Source organism: Ambystoma mexicanum, chromosome 9, assembly GCF_040938575.1.
Source record: "Ambystoma mexicanum isolate Mex_15411 chromosome 9, UKY_AmexF1_1, whole genome shotgun sequence".
NCBI classification, from domain to species: Eukaryota; Metazoa; Chordata; class Amphibia; order Caudata; family Ambystomatidae; genus Ambystoma; species Ambystoma mexicanum.
In genome coordinates this window covers 994,638,786-994,660,197 of record NC_090931.1, presented here as the reverse complement: position 1 = coordinate 994,660,197, position 21,412 = coordinate 994,638,786, and the positions used below count along the sequence as shown (strand labels likewise).

The 21,412-nt window shown below is 44.2% G+C and overlaps 1 protein-coding gene across 1 annotated transcript in view; it reads left to right on the top strand.

Annotated features, from left to right (window-relative positions):
• Positions 1 to 12,299: 12,299 nt before the first annotated feature.
• Positions 12,300 to 21,412, top strand: part of LOC138488874 (dynein axonemal heavy chain 11-like) — a 2,478,284-nt gene continuing 2,469,171 nt past the window's right edge. Inside the window, exons 1-3 of the mRNA XM_069616234.1 lie at positions 12,300 to 12,319; positions 16,665 to 16,791; positions 16,891 to 17,034. Of these exons, the coding sequence (XP_069472335.1) occupies positions 16,969 to 17,034 (66 nt within the window). The 5' untranslated portion in view covers positions 12,300 to 12,319; positions 16,665 to 16,791; positions 16,891 to 16,968. The remainder of the gene's footprint in view (positions 12,320 to 16,664; positions 16,792 to 16,890; positions 17,035 to 21,412) is intronic.

The window sequence follows — 21,412 nt, the reverse complement described above, 5'->3', positions numbered from 1 at the left end:
CAATCTGAACGAGAGTACCACCAGCAACCCCATACACGTGTTTCACCCTTGTTGGGGATCATCAGTGAGGTGAAGCTGATGCCTCTCTAAGCACAGTGAGAGGGAGACCACGTCTGGTTGCCCCCAGGAAACCTAGGGTTACCAATCCCAGGTTCCAGGTTCCTTCAAAAATAGTTTTACAAAGGTGAAAGCTACAGTGAGCAAAAAGCAGATGGCTGCGAACTCTCAATGTGGTTAACAACCACTGAACAGGTTATCATGCCTTGTTCTTCTGAGAGAGGGGCGCCTGCTACCTTTGTTGAATTTACCTGATCTAAGCCTGACGCAGAGCAGAAGAGCCCAGCAGGAAACACGAGAGGCAGAGAAGCCAAGGAACAAAGGCAGTGAGACAGGAAGAGATGCTGAATAGCCACCACAGGCTTGCCGTCGGAAGAAGAAAGTATGCCAGCAGGAGTTGGTGAGTCCCCGAAAGGGTAGCAGGGACACCGGGGCATATTGGCAGCCATGTTACTTGTGATTATATGTTAAGAAAGCAAGTAAAGGGCTGGAAAGAGAAGAAGCCACTGAACATTTTGTTGAATGGGAAACCAGAAGAAAAGCAAGAGACCTTCAAGTCTTTGGGTGTTTGCAATACACATTTAAGAAAAGCCCTGGCAAGATAGTTTACCAGGCAGACACAGTGATAATGCAAATACAGGAAGATATCACATTTTCAAATGTGTTCAGAGCCCACATGAAAAATGCCATAGAAGGAGAGTACACCAGGCAAAGTAAAGCAACAAGTGGGTGCATTCAAGAAAGCCTTGGCAGGAGAGTATACCAGGCAGTTGTAACAGTGTTCATTCAAGAAGGTCCTGGCAGGAGAGTATACCAGGCAGTTGCAAGTGTATTGAAGAACGCCCTGGCAGGAAAGTATACCAGTCAATTGCAAGGGTGTTCATTTAAGAAAGCCCTGGCAGGACAGTATACCAGTCAAGTGTAAGAGTGCCCATGTAAGAAAGCCCTGGTTGGGAAGCACACCAGGCAAGAACAAACTGAACAGTGTATATGAAATACATCACCTAAAGGGGTTCTGAGAATGATATATCAGGACTAGCAATGGTTGCCTGATACCAAAGAGAAGAGGAGTGAAAACCTGGTGGGATAGTGCGCCAGGTATCCGAACAAGACAAAGACAAAGAGCCAAGTTGTTTTGTGTAGTAGTGAACGTTTGTGTGCCACCTATGAATCAAGACACACACAAGGAACTGATATCTTTGAAAATACTACTGAAGGAAGAGAAATCCAGGGGAAGGGAACTTCCCCCTGAAATGAGGAACTCTATCCTTCTGCATCTTTTGTGTTGGAGTTACACATTTTCCTTTTTGTACATTTATAAACCACTTCAGGCCAAAGGCACTACCCTTTTCACCTTAGAGTTTATTTTGTTAAAATGTGAGGGCTAGAAAATACTTTGGACATGGGATGGTCTTGCTTTGGACATTCTGACACTTTTGGTTTTAGTTAGGGAAATACCTCTAGTGCAGGGACAGAGAGGCATTTCCCCACCCGCTTCTATTTTACCAAATGTCTTTGACCAAAACCATGAATCCCTTGAGTCAGAGTCAACGTATCTCACATTACCCCAAAATGAGTCCCAACACCATCACCACCGGGGACACAAAAACTAAATGCAGTGCACCTTCCTCCACATGCATAGCCATGCAGCGAGTCATGGGGCAGCCACCATCCCAACACATGAGGAGGGAGTACAAAACTGGGTCTGGAGCATGCCCATTAAGGATGCCCAGGCGGAAGACTGGGTTCCACATCTTCCCCACACAGGAGGGGCACTGTGCCGAATTGCCATTGGGGCACGGGTGCACAGGCCTATGAATCGCCCTGCCTGCAGAGGAAGCAATGGCAGAAGTATTGTCCTAAAACAGCATGCCCTTCATTCCTGCAAAGGAATTAGCTGAGTACAGCAGCAGTGGAAACTCCAATGCATCACAGGAGGGGGCAGCCGCCTAACAAAGTTGAAACATACTATAACTTATGTATGTGGTTGATTCTATTGAAATCGGTGGTGTATACAAAAATTCACCTATGATTCATCTTAGTGATGTAATCTAAATCCCCCTGGGGGGTGTGCAAGACAATATAAAGTGTATTTTATAGGTATGCTCTATTTTATTACAAGAAACCAATTTTTTGAGGTGCAGTTTTTTTATTATTGCACTCCACTTTCTTTATCAAAACAGCAGAAACCAAAATACAGTGTCCTGATAAAATGGAAAAGCAAAAAGTGCAGGCAGTAATAGAGCATAAGTCTCAGGCCTGTTCCGTATGCTAAAGGAATACAGTAACCAGAAAGCGAAATAACTAAATTACTGTAATAAACTTTTGACCAAAACTCTGCATAGCATCATCATTTGAATGGTAGAATTCTTTACCCAATACAACAGAGATACATTTGCTTTAGTTACAAAAGAAATTAAACAAATTATTTTCCCATTCGGGGAGTTCTGCAACAAGAATAAAGCAGGACAGAGTGGTGAGTGTTAGTAAATAGTGCGCATTTACATATAGGTAAGGAGCAGTTTTCCTTAAAATGCCAATTGTGAATCCTATATAATTGTACAATGGTATTTCGATCTATGAGTGACCAATCCTCAGTCGGTCTACGTCAGGAAACAAACAATTCCCAGAGATGTATATTGGGTCAACAGTGGTGGTATTGGACCCTAGGACGTTTCGGCTTCCAGGGTAGGTGCCTTCATCTGGGCCAAAAGAGGATTGTATCTCTCTGAAGCTTAGGTCCGGGGGGAGGGGGGAGAAGGAAAGGGCGGAAGAGAGCAGGCAGCAGTTCAGTCTCGTAGAGCTGTAGTTAATCAGCAACTTGAAGGCGGCAGGAAACGCGGCCCCCGGGTGGGGTGGAGAACAGTTCCTCACCTTATATCTGAAATGATGTTTTCTAAAAGCCCTCCAGTGGTGGCCAGAATTAATAAAGGCCCATCCATAGCCCTGGGCAGGTAGAGGGCTGCAGGAAAAAGGACCCAGCACAGATGAGTTGTGGGGCCGTGTTTCCAAGGTGCACCCCTCAAAAGATGAGAGGAGCTATCCGGAGTAGCGGCTGCAGGAAACTCCACGCACCTCACTTCCCTGCACCATCACTCCCAACACAGAAAGTTGTAACTGTGCATGGTGAGTACTGTTGAGAGACAAATTGTGAACACATGAACAAGTTGCCACATCCACGCACGTATAATGCACATGCAACATCACTACACACATAGACCTGCACCAAGGCAGTGGTCCATGTACTTCTTTGTTGTTGCAGCAGTTGGCCTGCATCCATTCACCACATCCATGCATCAGTCATGTGACATTGGATGCTGTGCCAACCCTATGTGCAGTGACATTGGTGTACCAATCACCCGCATACATGGCTTACTCACACTGGCTGATCAAGTGCAATGTCACAAGCAGTACTGACCAAACAGTATCACCATTCACCTCAGGTGACTTTGCCACATGCAAAGTTGTACAACATACAACCAACAGTCTTAGTTTGCATGTGACCTACTCACCAGTGTCAGGTCTATGATGCATGTGCATACGTGGAGATGCAGGTCTTTCCATATAGACATGGCACACAGCTTACATATATAGAGGTGAAGCCATACAAACGTTTGTCAGGCACACAAAGCCTCTGCCACAAGGTGTGCAGACCAGATTCAGAGACATTCAGCAGTCTGGCTATCAACAAGCACTTCAACACTTGATGGCACACAATTGAAATGTGTTGATTCTGATAATCCATTATCCTGCCTGTGTCACAGCTTCACTGTCAAGGCCCGACACTTTGATACACCCTCCCTCCTGGCATTCAAGAAGAACCCTCCTACAAAGGGTTCAGAAAAACGACAAAAAACCTGGTTGTTCATCAATCGCAGTTAAGAATACTTTGATATTCAACAAGACTCTAACATACTCTGCATCCATCTGGTCCCAGCAACGTACTCCTGTTTATTATTTTCTCCCTCTCCTAAAATGAACCAGTGCCGTGATACCTCTGGGTCTGGGCGCTTTCAACAAATGAAATAAATAAATAAATAACCATGCTAATCATGTACATGGCACTCGCAGTCAAAGGCAACCCACACAACCGCTACTAAAAGTTGCAGGCACACACAGCAGTGGACCATGTCTGATTCACACCACTCATCAAGGACAGGTGGCACTCGATGTCACAACTCATATGTACACATGGCACATACATGGCAGTGAGTTGCCACCACCACATGCAAGTTGTGGCATATCATACACGTGGCCATCTATGGAGATTGCATAACATTCCTGACTGATATGTTCATACAGCACATGGCACTGTCCCGTCTATTCAATGCCTGCAACACAAACCACTGATTCGACGTAGAAGTGGCACTCACAGGTGGCACACAAATGTTCCAATGCTTCCTCGTATGTCCTTGTGTAACCGCATGTACACAGGTGTGGGTGTCACCATACGTGCGTGGGATAGTCCAAGCTCCCTGAAAGCACCACTTCCGGTACACTTATGGAAGCCGTGAACACTCACAGGCTGAAGTGGAATGACTACCCTGCCACAGTCTGGCACCATGGCAACAGTGAGCGTGCCTAGCAACAATAGGTCTCCCTCGTCACATAAAGGGCAGCCGTGCCATTACACATTGACAACAGCTGACATGGAAAGGAGCAGGAAATACTGTGGAGGCAGGGATGACAGTGATCACCAGGAGGGGTCCCCTGGTCTGTGCAGGAGGACCAGGATGAGCAGGGGCAGGCAGGCCACCACAGAGGACTCCAGTGCCTGATCCATCAAAGGCATGAGGCATCCATGAGGAGAGTGCACCCAGGCTAGCAGAACACTGCCATGCCCATCGGTACAGGTGCACCGCAATGTCCTGCAGTCAACCAGAAGAAGGAGTCAGATGCACTGAGGACATTTCAAATTGTTCTTTTTTAAAATAAAATTAAAGGCTTATTCATCCCTATCCTTATCGCTAAGGTAATTTCCCCTGCCTAAGAGACTAAGCTATGGTTGCTCGTCAGTCGTCCAAAAACCAAAAATATGTTCTCTGTCCAAATCCTAATTCTATCTGGCCCTACCAATATAAAAAAAAGAACCTAAGGTTGAGAGCGCCATGCTTCTGGTTAAGACTTCCCTTGGCCAAGCTCTCTGGGCTTCGTGTCATTTCCAATGAAAAAAGGGTGTATTTAAAGTCAATAAAGAAAGTTCCTTAATCTTGCTTGCACACTCTTCAAGAGAGTCTGTAATTCATGTTATACATTTAAGTTCTTAACGTATTAACATCTTTACACCAAAGGGATCCTTCCTGTATCCTTTCTCCAACTGCTTGTATGCTTTTCTTTTGGTTTTTCCTGTAATAGGCTGAATCATCCAGATTCATTGTGTCTTATAGGACTCGTGATTCTTTATACTTGATAACACTTGTGGTCCTCACCTATGTTCATAGAATGCTCTTGTAACCCACATTCACAGTCACTTGTTTCCAGTAGCCTCCCCCTTCCCTGCAAAACCTTGCTACCTTCTTCAGCATTGGGCTGGTTCCTGTGGTTTGGTGCTTTGTTGGGACATCTTCCCCTGGTTTCACTCTCTGGTCTTTCCAACCTCTCAGCGTCTCAGTGTCAGTGCACACAGGCAGAGCGGAGGACTTGTGTTTCCCGATGTGCCTGGTATCAGTGTTCATTTGTGGGCTCCAGCCCACCACAGGTACCCTGTGGTCATGCCACCAAGTGGGACGGACATCTTAACCCATCCTTTCAGCAGTTGCTCCACTGCTCTCTTTCCCAGCCTTCCAGCGTTCGTCTCTGCTTCTTTGATTCTCTTGTGCTGCTGCTGGCTCTGTGGCCCAGCAGCACTCTGCGCCTCCAGGACGTTTCTTCATCAGAGGGCTTCCTCTGCATAAGGTTCTCTCTTCCTCTTTTTTGGGTTCTTTGTCTCTTTAAGTTTGCCACTGACTCTTAAAGGGCCTTTTTGTTTCTTTGGTTAAATCCAGTATTACCTAAAGCCAACGAGATGGGAATCATATCACCGGTTATTGAAATCAATACAGCAGGCACATTAATTCCCATATAAGTGGACAGTGTTTCTCTAATAGGGAGTTCCTCCTGGGAATGAGTCACTCACAGTGAAGTCCCACTTACCCAGACTCTTAGGGATGGTCTTGCTCAGCTGGTTCACCTCCCTACCTTCGAAGGGGGTGGCTCCCCCTGAGGAGAAGGGACAAATACCTTGGATGCATCACAGTCCCCAATGCTCCTGTCGAAGACATCATGGGCATTCCTGAACACAACCTCCCTCGACTCTGGAAGAGGAAGAGGGGACGTGGGGACCGCCACCCACTTGGGATCTGTTGTGAACCCCAGTGGGCAGGGTGCCCCTGCCTCACTGCAAGCCATGACTGCTCCCACCATGCAGTCAGCACCTACCACCACAACGCCCCCACACTTCACAACGATTCTCCACCTTAAAGGGATGACTCCTCCTCTCCACCTCTTGGTTTGCGAAAACCCAACTTGACCCAACAGCAGGTGAAGGTCCTGGGACAGAGGTGCTCATGAAGTATGAGCACCTCACCAGTCGCAGCTCAAGGCACAACGAGGTGGCAGCACAGGCCAAGTCCTGGACCAAGATCCACACCACATCAGCGCACTTGGGGTCTACCAGAGCAGAAGCTGCTGGAGGTCGGGCCAAAGGATCCATCCTGTCCCATGCTATGGGCCATCATCAGCCCCTTGAAACTCCGGTCCTATGGCAAATTTGCCTGGAGTACTACGAGAGGGTTTTGTGCATCGATCAGCTCCTGCATATTCCCAGTAGGTGTTCTTCACCTTATCGGTCTTGCCTATCGTTTCCCAGATGTGTGTGCCACATGCCATGTTCACTGCTCCACCAACCCAGGATAGTGTTGGCTTGATATCCACATGTCTGGTGTCTGTTGCCGTGTAGGAGTAATGTGTGTGCCACATGTGTGTGCAGTACCGCCCTTGGTGTGTGCATTGTATTGTGTGCTCCTGTCTTGCAGCCTCAGTTTCCAGTGACCCCATGGCCCAGGATGGCAGCAGTGTGTCAGAGCTATGACCCGCCCATAGGATGCACACAAGGAGGAGAATGGCAGAGGCAGAGTTGTCAGAGGTGGAAGCCCAGGTGAGGCATGGGAGGTTCAGGAGCAGTAGCAGACAGGTTATGCAAGGCCATATAGTCCCCAAGAAACTACTGTAATTTTATCTGCTGAAGCTTCTGTGCCTCCTCCTGCTCCACCTGTCCCCCACCATGTGTCTTTTTGTCCCGCAGCCAGCTGTTACGCGCACCTGGTATCCACAGGGACGCCACCCAGCCGGGTTACTCGCTGGTATGCTTCTCAGCTTTGCCCTGATGTGGTCTGCGGGGAAGGTTCTGCCTGAAAATACAGGAGGACTGTGTTTAAGACTGACCGACTGGGTTAAGTATCCTCCCTCCACTCCTGTATGATTTCAGTCCCTCTTGCGCCCTCTCCTCACCTTGCGGTAGAATTAGGCGTGCTCTCCGTCCTGCCTTCTTTGCAGGGGCGCGTTGTCTTTCATGGGCGAGTGCGGTCCAGTTACTTCACTGACGCGGCCCATTTGATATTGTTCAGGTAGGTCTTATTGCTGTTCTTTAGTTTTGATGCTATCTGCATGCCTTTCTTTGTTTAAAATGTCTCTTTTTTCTCCCTTAGGTATGTGGAGCTTCAGCGCGGCGAACTGGCTTGGTTGAGCCCCGCGGTTAAATGATGGCGCATTAAGAGCGCTATGATGCGGTAAGTAAGCGCTATGCGCAGCGCTGCAAAGTCTTGCCTTTGCTAACCTGTGTTTTCCTTCCTTGTAGGTCGCGGTGTTCTTCAGCGCGAGTGGAATATCCGGAGTGGTGCCAGCCTAGAGACGACCAGCCAGGTAAGCCTTTTGAGCAGTTTGTAATTTGTAAATGTCTCTACTGCTTTCTTTAATGTTGCCTCTATCTTCCTCTTTCAGGTCGTTCTGTCCGGGAGGCGTGAGGATTCGAGGAAGCTGTTCTCAGTAGCTGCAAGTGTTTAAAGATGAAGACTGCAGGTAAGATGCTGCTGCTAATTATGTTCCTTTTGTCTCCTTGCAGGTTCTGCTTCTCCGAGGTTCGAGGGAATAGCTGGACACGGTGAGCATCACGTTGCAAGCTGCAAAGTAACGTGAAGCATGTTATCTTGCTCGGGTGTGGTTTAAATAGCCCCAACAAAATAGTGCAGGTAAAGTAGTCCCTAGGCTACCACACCTAAAACACTAGAATGCATAGCTTGGTTCTTAGGACCCAAGCTATGTGGATACCTCCATGTTGGCTGACAATACAATAAAGTAGTTCCCAAGCACATTGTTTTTCAAGGTGTATGAGCCTAGCGCCATAGGTGCCAGGACTGGCCCCATGAGGGCTTTTGAAGAGGATGCCAGGCTCTAGAGGCCCGAGTCCTGACTCCACCTGGTCAATGGGTTTGCCAGAGGGGGTTTTGGGCAAGGGTCGTGACACCAGCTGCATGAGTCCAGCTCCCCTTCCTGGACTGTCTCACACCCTTCTTTCCCTGCAAGACATTCTGGAGCTTGGGCCAGCATGAGGGCACAGGGAGTGTACACCTCCTTCCACCCTGCATGGGGCACATCCTTGTCACGTGAGACATTCACGAAAGGGGCCCACACTGACCCTATCCGCTGGGTGCAGTTTGGCCACCTATGAAGGCAACCAGCAACTGCTGCAAATGGACCTTCAGGGGACTAGCCAGATGTCACCAGGGCCCAGTTCCCCACACCTGGATGTGCTAGTGTGGACTTTCACCAACAGTTTCTGGGTTTCGTGCATGAGGTGGCAAGTGAGGTGAGGGAAGCAGGGGAGAGACAGTTGCAGGAACAGAGGGTTTTGAGGGAGGAGGTTGCAGGGCTGAGAGAAGAATTGAGGGCAGACAGAGGGGAATTCATGGCAATTAAATTGCTGTCTGTGTTATCCAACAACATCTATCACTGATTCAGAAGCCCCTTCATCTCACTGGTCCCCTGCGCTCTCAGCCACTTTCATTCCTCCTATGCCCAGGGGTGGCCAGTGTGGACACACAGTGGACCCTTCCATCTCATTTTGCTCCATCGCACCAAGCCAGTGGCCCCTGATTGGTGAGGTGAAGGAAGAGGAGGGTGAGGTGGTAGTCATGGGAGATAGTCATTTTGAGGGGTCAGACTGTGATTTATTTACCCCATTGTGTCCATTGAATTTCACTCGCCCTGCAAAGTGTGTGATGGATATTGTTTATTTATTTATCCTTCGTTTGCCCAATGAATATCATCTTCTTTCACTATGTTTAATTTGCCTGCACTCACCCTTTCATTTATGTACTCCCTGGCCATGTTCCTAGTTTTGTGGAAGGGCATGTAAACATGGGTCTAAGAAATGGTGAGCTTCACCATGTGGTCCCAGCGACTAGTAAGAATAAAGAGGATAACTCCCCTATAGTCTTGATTGTGCTATATTCGGATACTTCATCTAGTTCTGCGACTACTTACTCATTGCAGCATGAAACTAGCCTTTTTAGACCGAGAGCTACTCACGCTACAAGGCTAAATAATACAATTGCAGAAACAACATCTATTCCAATGCTGAACTTTGCTTTGATCACCATGGTGATCCCGAACATTTACACTCTGCCCAAGATTCACAAAGATTCTGCAAAACCACCAAGCAGACCCATCGTAGCTGGCATGAACAGTGTACTACAGCCTTTAGGGAAATATGTGGTCTTCTTCCTCCAACCTTTTATACAACAAACCCATTCATACATAAGGGACACCACTCACTTTCTGCAACAACTGAAAGCTACCAGATATGATCCCAGCAACATCTTGTTTACAGTGGACATCAAAAGTCTATATACGTCAATACCTCACGGTCTTGGACTAGAAGCTATTGAGTGGATGGTCCTTAGAGAAGCAGATGTTAAAGCACAGAAAGAATGTATCCTTGTTTGTCATAATTCATTGCTGAAAATTCCTATTTTCAATATAAGGACCAATTTTATTTAAAGGTGTCCGGAAAAATCCATGGGGGCGACATGGCCCCTGCTTATGCAAAAAGTTTTATGTTTAAATTTGAAACGGATCATGTATTATCGCATACCACTTGGAATAAGAACATCCATCTGTGGATCAGATATATAGATGACATTTTTGGCATCTGGTCTGGGACAGAAATAGAACTGAGGGATTTTTTCACCTATATGAATGACATAGATCCAAGGATACAGTTTACCTATGAAACTTCTAATACAGAGATACATTTCCTGGATGTTAATATTAGAACAAGTATGAATGGATACAGCACTTGCCTTTATCGTAAAGATACAGATAGTAAAAATCTCCTCCATTTTCCGAGCTTCCACCAACCCAGCCCAATCCGTATTTTACCCTCCAGTTAAATGCTTCACATCAAACGGATAGTGAGCGACCCTGAAGACTACATTGAAGAACATTCAGAGATGGTTAAGAAATGTATTGCACAAGGTTATAAGAAAATGGACATAGAAACTGGCACCACCAAGATCGAATCAATTGACCGTGATATCTTGCTGAATGAGAAGGAGGAAGACAGAATTCCACCTCCATTAGTATATGTGTCTAAATGTTCAACACAAACTAATCACATTAAGAACATCATTAAAAAGAACTGGGAGATTTTAACATGCGACATTAGAGTGCAACATATGTTCAAAACACCACCAGTATTTGCTTACCAAAGGAGCAGAAACCCTAGGGAGGAACTGATTTCTACCAAATTATCGATCAAGGAACCAATGACAAAAAAGACTGTCAGCTTTTCTTGCCTTAACTGCTCCAATTGTGGTTTCATTACTAAGGGTAATACCATAAATCCTCCTCGCACAGGCGAAAAGATTCAACTAAAGAGCTCTGCAATATGTGATAGCAGTAACATTATCTGTGCTGTTAAATGCCCTTGTGGCTTGTACTACATTGGTAAATCCAAACGCAATGCCAAAACAAGGTGGAATGAGCATAGTTCATGCATTAGAAACTCCAACCCCAACTCAGCGATGGCTAGACACTGGCAGGAGAAAAGACACAACCTACCGCAAATAAGGTTCCAGATTGTTGAAGTTGTACAGAAATCAAATCCCCATGAAGATATGAACATCAATCTGGATAGAAGAGAGACTTTCTGGATAGACCGTCTCAGCTCTCTCGCCCCCAATGTGTTGAATGAAGAAATAAACTACCTATGGTATATCTAATCCCTCTCGCTTACAGGGGAAATTTACTATAGACCTTTGGTAGACTTGAATGATATACCAATTGTGGACATGGACACATTTTCCATACCAGGATGCTTTCTATTTCTCTACTTCAATGAAGTGTTGTTTTGAATTGTTGTTTTTGTTTACAAGTCTTTTTTTCCCTTTTGCCACATATACTGTTACATTTAGTAGTTTAGTTTGTTACGTTGCTTTATCAACATCCAGTTATGGTGTTCCCTTAATTGATAACAATACCTATGGCCTCCATTGGCTGCAATAGTTATGCAAACATCTTTGCCACAGCAGCATACTATCACATGCGTACACACATTTATATCTATTATTTCTCAGCTGGCACACACACGTATCGAGCCCCACATTTCTTTATTAGGCACCAGCATACATTCAGTACATACATTTGTTTTTTCTGTTAATTAGGTGCCACCCAGTTACATTATGCAATCACATCCTTTCTATGTGGAGACCTGAGCATTTTACATTACAGACGTAGTCACACCAAGATGCAGGTCACACTGTGCAACTTAATTGGGCTCCCACCCCAAGAGTTACATCCTTTTTGCTTTTCACTCTGTTTTGTTTTCCTGCATCAATTTCACACGCTAATGGAAAACCGATCTCCCCCTCTCCATGGTGAGACTGGTACACTTCCCACTGTGGGCTTGGCCATATCCACAGGCACGTTGCACTTTGCTACCTCAGTTAGCCCCTGGCCTAGGGGCTTCACCATACTTTTATTCACACCCGCTGGACTATTCCCAAATTACACACATTTTATTTTATTTTACGCACATTGATAAGACTGGTGCGTCCCGATTGCTCCATTTCTGGAGGGGTCGGGATGTGAGACACAATGGGCGTGGCCACACCTTGTGATGGCCACCATGGCATCCTAGCAGTCGTCATGGCAACCATTATTAAACATGAGAGGCACACGTCCTCGCACGTTCTCCCCCTACTGTGTGCATTCTTTGTTGCAGCAGGTAAGCAGCTGTCCCAAACATTACGATACTTTACTTACTTTCCTTGTACATAGTGTATATTCTAGACACACACTAATCCAAAACCGTCTTTGGATTGGTTACAGCTTGTGGAATCGATTGTGTTAGCACCCATTAGTTTCTCGATTGAGAAAGAATTAGACTGGGCCGATTGAGTCCATTAAGGTATTTTCTAAACTTCTTTCTACCACATTCCTTGAGACTAACAGTTTTGTAATATTGCAAACTTACATTCTATTTTGTTTCTGTTTTTTACCTTCTAATGTTTTGCAACACACTGACAATTCGGTATGAATTTTTAATTTTATTACATGGTTTCTGTATAATGGCAATATCACTGATGTGTATTACCGCATATTCATTAATTTGTGTGTGATATTTTGGATTTGCATTAATTTACATTTAGGATAGCTCAGCCCTGATGAAGCAGTCTTGACTCTGAAATGCATTGGATTTTGAGCTCTTACCTGGCCCATCCCCCCTGTTTAGTAGATGTGATCACTGCAGGTGTAAGATTTCTTTTTTTCACTCTCTATTCTTTTGAGATTACCCCAGAATATAATATGTTTCCTAGTGGCCACATTCTTTTTTTTTAGGCCCACTCACCATGGCCTTTGTCCTTGGTCACTCTACCTGTTGCACCAGTAGGCTTCTTTGGGGCCCACTAGCCACAGCCTTCTGCTATGGACACTATGCATGTTGCACATATAGGTTTCTTGGAGGCCCACTAACCATGGCCTTTGGCCATGGCCAGTGGCACAATATCCATTGCCCCCTGTCTACTAGATATGATCACTGCAAGTGTAACATTTCTTTTTTTTAAACTTTCCATTCTTCTGGTATTCCCCAGATAAAAGAAATGCTCAAAAATCCAAAACTCTAGCCCACCCTTGCAGGCACTCACGATGTGCCCACATCCTCTTTCCTTGGTTCCCCCACTTCCCTCAATTACTTTTTCACTCACTTACCATCTTCCACTGCCCCCATCACTCTTCGTTTTGTGTGACACATTTTCTTTTATGAGCGCGCCTTGCGGCATAGCTGTGGTAATCTCACGAGATTCCCTTGGTGTTCCCCTGATAAGCCGAAAATGTTCATCCTGTATTTGGCTCTCCAAACCACACCCGACTTTACAACCTCACATAGCGTCCTCCCCCCACCACTCGCCTGATGTAATTGCATACCTTTTCCTCCAATTAGCTTTTGGGCACTTTCCATTTTTGGCTTACTCAGGTATTATCATGGGCAGTTTATGCTGTTTGGTGTCCTTGCAACTTGATATATGTGGGAAAAACCAAAAGAAGAGTGAAAACCCACATTACAGAACATAAGAGTTGCATACAAAATAAAATACACACCACCACTGGTTGAACTTTTTGTAGAATGTCTACACAAGGCAGATGAATTGCTGCATAACATACATGCAAGCAATGATCACAATCTTGATAAAAAAAGCAATTGTTCAAAAAAGAACAAGAAATTATTTTTATCACAAAGTATTGAGAAAGAGCTAAACGAGCAGATAGAATGGAATAAACTGTAAATGCTGTAGAGATCAAGATAATCAGTACCTTTCAGAACATACTGGCGTACTGCATTTGAGATGATCTCACAGAAGTGATAATATGTGTAAAAACACATTGTACTTAGATGAGGACTAGCAGAGCTAAACATATGTAGAGGCGTCTCATTAGGAGTATAGAACACAGTCTAGTAGTTTAAGATCCTATACCAGATATAGTAAAGGAAGGTAAACAGTCCTCTGTAATCGAGAATTCAAATGCTCCAGTAGAGGACGGAAAGCCGCGAAAATTAGAAACCACTCATAGCCATTGACTGACTAGTGCAAACACCATATTGATTACCACGTGGGTAGAGGCAACAGCATTTATAGTTGTACTTATTTAACAGCAATTGTCTCAAAAGTTGTGGTGGGCGCATGTGGCTAAATGCACTAGTCAAAAAAGCCATGCTTATTTATTTTTATTAAGTACTCAGAAATTACATATGTACAATGGATGACACCCCCTTGTCCCTCTTTTTATGTAGGGTCTTTGTCTAGGTGTTGGCAGAGAGAATACTTACAAGAAATATCTCAATATTCACTTTAAAGTGCGGTGTGGGAGGATCAGACTGTATGTGAATGACTTGAATGTATATACTTGTGACACCTCTACTACGTATCTAAAATGAACACATATACTTACAGCATTGGGGCATCCTCTAATTATAAAGCAAATGCATTGGGCAGGCCTTTTTTTTTACAGTAGAACTGGTCGTCCCTAAAACATGATGAAATATCTAAAGATGAATGTCGCACAAGAAAGGGAAAAGTTATTCCAGACAATCTACACAACTGCTCTGAAAGAGGCCAGTACACAGTTGCAATGGCTATCGACCCTACGCTGAACTGGTCAAACTAGTATATTCAATATGTGTATACTTACCAAATGTATTTTTCTGATTCCAGATCAATAAACATTACTATAAAATTATTTAAAGATGTACAAGGTCATTTTAGTTTCTTTGTATGGTGCAATCAAAGCCCCAGATTACATGGAATAATGTAAGGCTTGCAAAAGATGAAGGTGTTGGCATTATCGGATTTCAAACACTAATAATAGGCAGTTAAAATGCAAAGGGTATTCTCACATGGGTTAATCGGAGATGTGCCATGGAACACCTGGAGAGCCAAAGGTTGTAGACCCCTGTTATATAGCATGGTTATTCACTAAGAGGCCCTCCAGATATTTTGTATCTTAACTCCAATGATCCCTAGCCAGCTAATATAATGGTCAAGGATCATGGGATTTATAATACAACATATCTGGAGGGTTACACAATGAATAGTCTACATAAGACAACATGAGTTGGTAAAAAAGGGAATTTAGCTGGAAGGTTCCCAGGCAACTGTCTGCATCTCAGTACGAATTAGCGGATGCTGATATGAGAAGGAGCAGGACTGACATGGAAGCATGCTGCAGGTGACAGGGGCAGGCATGGACTGGTGAGGAGCAATGCTGCAGCCAGATAAAAGAATTGGCAGGCTAGCAGAGCATCGCAGAGGGCTAAATGGCAGCTGGGCGGATTTCAAATCATTTGGTAGGGAGTAGCGTTGGGACAATGGGCTATATAAGAAATTCCAGGTTATCCCAGCTTGTACGGGATTCCAAGACTATAATATTAGATGAACAGAGGAATTCTCTGAATTCTCTGAATTCTCTGAATTAGTCTAGCTGCCTTGGATGATGCCTGAATATTTACGTTCCAGAAGAAGGGGTGTATAATATTATCATTAGCCATTACCACTTAGTCTATAGTGGTAAGACATGCCCTCCTTTCTTGCAAAAGCCAATCCTTCCAGCATTCCAAACTTTCCCTTTTGTGACAGCTCAGGCCTAATATAGTGAATAAGTGATACATTTTCCAATAAAACAAGATGAACTGTCTGCATTTTCTTCCTCAAAATCACAACCCCATCTCCCAGCTCATCACTGCTAACCTTATTGTTTAATCTTCAGAACTTGTTGCTCTTTACATGCTTAGGTTGATTCAATTCTACACCATTTCAGGTACGGCAATGAATTTGGTGTTCTTTTAATAATTTATATGTTGGAAACTTTAACTTCTCTAGTTCATATAAAAATCGATTACAATTATTGAAACAGGTTATAATTTGCTTGTACTTGTTAAAATGTTATAACCAAAAGTTAGCAGTTAAAATAAACATGGAAAAATAGTATAGATTACTTTGCATTCCATGGTAATGTACCCTTTTCTGACAGTAAGGCATACATTCATCTAGTTTTATTTTATAATACAAAAATAAAGACGGCTGTGCACCCACTGCCAAATTCAAGATGGACGGTTGGAGGAAAAACAATGGTTCACTTTATGTTTGAATCTATAATTCTTTGACAGACTGTAATCCCTACACAAAGCAGCTCTCTTCATGAGAGCATTTACTAGCATTATTTTGGTTCTCAGAAGTTACCTATAACTATTACTGACATGTAAAACAGGGTAAAGTTTAATACATAACTTCAAATTATTTGATCTCTTTTAGAATAACGTAGATAATGTACTCCACATTTATGAACTTTGCAATTCGCCTCAGTGAACTGCACTAAAGGAAAAGGTATCTGAAAAAATAGTGAAATTGTTTTTTGTAAAATGTATGGGTCTTGCTTCCAGATAACTTGCAGCTCATTTTCCATTTACTTTCAAGACCTACATATTCTTATATTTAACAAAAATAGCTGATAGTAGCTAACAATTCAAACATTGGTATTGCATTTATGTTTTATTTTTTGTAATTTCTTCATAGGCTTACAAATTGTGAGAAATCCTTAGCGGATTACTTGGAGGGCAAGAGACTTACATTTCCAAGATTCTACTTTGTTTCTGCTGTGGATTTGCTGGAAATCATTTCCAAAGGAACTCAACCAAAACAGGTATATTTTAAAATGTGTTTACTTTGTTGTGAGTGCGACTGTTGTATTTCAAGAACAAACCAATTATTTCATGCAAATTGTATTTGTATATACGCACAGGTTACAAGACACTTACTTAAATTGTTTGACAATGTGGCTGATCTTAAATTTGAAGATGACTTGAAAGCACAATATGCCATGGGAATGTACAGCAGAGAAGAAGAGTTTGTTTACTTTTCAGAGCCCTGTCTCTGTGAGGGACAGGTATGTGAAAATTGAAATAAAGCTGTGTTGTCATTTACTTATGAGATATATGCAAGTGTGTTGTATACGTGTTAGCTTATTTAAAGGTTCACAATGTGTAAAAAAGCTATTAAGATCATGCTTGAACCAAAAAGAGATTTAAAAGAATTTGGATGTTTTCAATCTGAAGATAGTATTTTATACTGTCCAGGAAATAAGAATTCAACATTGAATATAGACTGTGTTTGCATATCTGAGTTGAGGCCTCTCCATATGGGATAAGGTGGATGCTGTAGAATGCAGTAACATACACAGCAATGTTTGCATTAATCTGACCATGAAAGAAGGCCATACTCCAGAACTCACACGATCAAAAGCCAACTCATGAAAGAGTTTATTTCTATCAGAAAGATAATACTGTTAAAAAAATAGTACTTATAGAACATTAAAAAGGTATATGGACACACACTGCTCCCAGCTCACCAAGTTAACTCCTTGTTTGAGCTTAAAATAAATGTAAATGACATCATGGAATAGCTATGTAGTGTTGTTTTCCCAATACTAACTGAACTGAGGATGAAGTAGAAAAACACATTCTAAAAGCCGTAAACATTTAATAGTACCATGGATTTGATATAGCACAGGTTTTAGCCCTATCACCAGTTTATTCTCAAGAGTGAACCATTCAAACACCAAAACAGACACAGATGGATTTTCATAAAAGCCGGAAGAGGCAACAGTGAGAAACAGAGACAAGTAACCAATGTGAGGGAAACAAAATAACGCGAAATGCATAGTTTCTTACTGTTGCAATTGAAAGGATATTGCTCTCAAAAGCAAGTGAAGCCTCTGTAAATTACAGAATGATTTCTTTGCTCAGCATAAACCTCAACATTCTAACCAAGAATATACCTGGTAGGGTCCACGCATCATCACAATGGTAGTCCACTTATACTGGGAGAGAAATATTGGCATTTATGTCAGCATTACAATCAACGACGTAATTGATGAGGAAATACTTCCTGACAGTAGCCAAAAAGGACTCCAGTGCCACCCCCTCCTCATTCGGCCATGAAGTGAAAGAAATCAGTTTAGTTGTTTTCATGTTTATTGAGCTTTACAGCAAACACTGCAAACCTCACTTGCATTTTTGCACACCAGTGCCAGGAATCTGAAAATCAGTGAACAACCTAAATATTGAACATACCAGTACAATAACTGGGGGGTGATAGGTATGTTGCCATATGGAAGGCTTTCCATCTTGGTTACCTTGTCCACTGTATGTCATCTGCATGGCCGATTTGGGAGAACACCTTTAAACATTATTGGACCACATGAATCATTGTATACTCCTGATATGCCTTTAGGGGACTCTGAGTTACATTCACCTAAAACCCTGGGCATTATATCACATAATTTCACTGAAAGAAGTGTGTTTGAAACTAGCAACACAGACATCTTTATATACAACGAATGTTATGGTACAGGGCCAATGGGGTAGTGCTTAGATAAAAGGCACATATTTCTAACAGGTGACACCCCAAACATCTGATGAAAATCTGCACCTGGGAAGCATCACCAATGGAATCTTGTCAAGGGGATTTTGGATATGCTTGCTGGTAATGATCTTAGACTTAAGCACCCAACTTACTCAGGCTTCTGAGACATGTCAAACCATCACTGCTGAAGTATAGGGCCTGGGAAGTGTATGGGAACTGGATCCTTATAGAAGTTAAGCTAGCATCTATTCAGAAATATTATTACATGGCAATGACTAAGGCATCTCATCATTGAGTACATGAAGAATGTACCTTATATCAGGGAAGACATTCATGTGAACCCTCAAATCGTGGACTGGTCAGAAGCAGTGCATATGCAGTCTGAAAGCAGGTAAGGGGGCGAGGCAAGATGCAAAGGTCGGTCGGGAATAGATGGATAATATAAAAACAACAAAGTAGACTGGCAAAATCAATAAGTGAGGAGCCATATCGACGAAAGATATTAGAGGGGCAGATAAGGCTAGGAGGAGAAACATATATCTGCGAAGGGAGCCCCAAAGGGTATGAACAGGAAAGTTCACACTGATGGGAAGACACATTTTAGCTGTAGTGCAGCAGAACAATGGAAGAAACAGTAGGCTTTTTTAGGCAACAAGATAATTCCAACAATCAATTTTTTTTTGTTTTAGGGAAAGGGAGACACAGAAGCAAACCTAAGAACTTATGAATATCCCAAGGTTTCAGTTTGGCAGCCAGGAAGGATGCTGTTGTAGCTTGGGTTTAGTTGTACACTCTGTGTGTGTAGCAAGGTGAGTGGAATAGTGTGATGTCACCTTGGAGTGTTTGTGTGAGTGACTGTGTAGTGTGTTCCAAAAGTGTCAGTTGAAACTAAAGGCTAGCTGGAGTGGATGTGATAGTTTCCTGTCTCTTTACAACATGGACGGACTAAACATGCCTACATCTTACCTGAAGTCTCCTGCATGGTATGTTACAGTAAGTACCCGGATATTTACATTGGTGACAAGGTGGTTTTAAAGGTGTGGCAAGGAGATACCTGGAAGAGATGCTGTGCAGGGAGCAACAGGTAGACAGGATACTGCCTCCAGGTAACACATCCATCTTCTTCAGTGCCAGCTGGGGTCATGACCAGGCAGAATGGTCCTGAGGTACCTGCAGGCTGGGCATTGCAGGTCTGGTGCCCTGAGTGAGCCGGCAGGTGATTGGGCCCCAAGCTGGATGGACCTTGAGGCTTGCAGCCTGGGTGGAGCAAACCTGTGCCAAGGAGGTTGTATCAAGCCAGGCGACAGAGACAGCAGTGCTGGCGTGGTAGGAGCCAGCAGGTGGAAGGGGGGACAGCTGGACAGTTGGAATCCTTGGGTGCCTGTAGGCCATGTGGCACAGGTGTTCAGTGGGGCTGCTGGTATGAAGGATGATTTGGAGGTCCTCAGGTGCCTGTGGGCTGGGCAGCACGGGTATGGCAGACAGGGGCGTGCTGGCAGGGATGGCGGTGAGCAGCACGCAGCACTGGTAGTGCGGCATCAGAGGAGAGCCATGGAGGAGCTGCCGATTCCTGGTTTGCTGTTGCTGGCACAGTGTTGTGGTGGTGAGTGGCAGATGGACACAGAGAAGCAGAGTATTCCAGAAGCCAGGGGCGGCTGATGGAGGGTGTCCCCACTGTGCAGGGCACAAAGAGCCATGTACCTGTGTTCAGGGTGAGAGAGGATCCTTTCCCTCTGGCGTTTAAGGGAGAAATGGTGAGCCTGGACTAGTGATGCAGTCACGGCGCATGGAACGTTGACTTGCATCTTGTGGTGGCACATTTCTGTGGGGCACAGAAACCCATGGATAACTGTGCGGTGAGAAGCAGAGTGTAAAAGACGAGCAAAGTTTTGATCTGGGGCTGTCAGTGCCACAGGGGAGGAAACTAACAGCAAAGATGATTGGGCAGCTGGAAGCCAGAGGAGGGCAATGGTGTGGTCTAAAGGGCAAGTTCTCGATGGCTGGAAGGGAACTGGCTTGCAGTCATCATCTGTGCTAGGTGTGAGCATCGTTAAAGGAACTTGTGGCAACCTCATCCTGTTTTTTGGCCTGGTTTGTAGTCCCCGGGGCATTAGACTGTTGTGGGGATGAATAACCGGTTAGTTGGTCAACTTTGCCACATGAGGCTGGTATTTTATTTTGTTGTTGTGGTTGTATGGTGGCCTCTACAGAGTCAGGTTAGGTCGGTTTAGAGGGGGTGATCATGGGAAAATTTTAGTTTGAGGCCTGTATAATTTTGGTCATGTTGTGTTTGTGTTATGACCTCCTGTGGTGTCCCAATTAGTATTTGTTGGGCAGTTTTGAAATTCAAGGTGCAGGGAGGCATGGCACATTTTGCATTTGGGACATAAGGGTGCTAGGAGCACATGTGGATTTGTGGACAATATTTTACTTTTCCTGGGGGAAGTATGAAGATGTGGTGCGGGGCAAGTTCTAGTCACTGTGTACATTGGGGACATGTTGTTGTCATTGTTAGCTTTTTCCTGGGACATTTTTGGACATGCGGGTGTTGGGTGGTGATTAACAGGCCGATTCATGTGCGCTAAAAATTTCCACGCAAGCATGCAAAAGCGTGCGAATCGCAGCGCAAGTGCGAAAATCGCAGCGAAACCCATGCACATCGATTCATGGAAGTCTGTGCGCGTGTAAATCCATGGATGTGCGCTAAAATCCTGCGTGGCGCACACGTCATCAAACAGCGGGCGCTACGCGCACAGCGAAAGCGCACTTAACACAGCGCACACAACAAAAGGAGGCGGAACACGGGGCGTAACACGTGGAATGGGGAACAATGCGTGAAAATGTGGGCGTTACGGGGGAAGTACAGGAGGCAAATGCGGAGAACGCCCACACGCACGCCT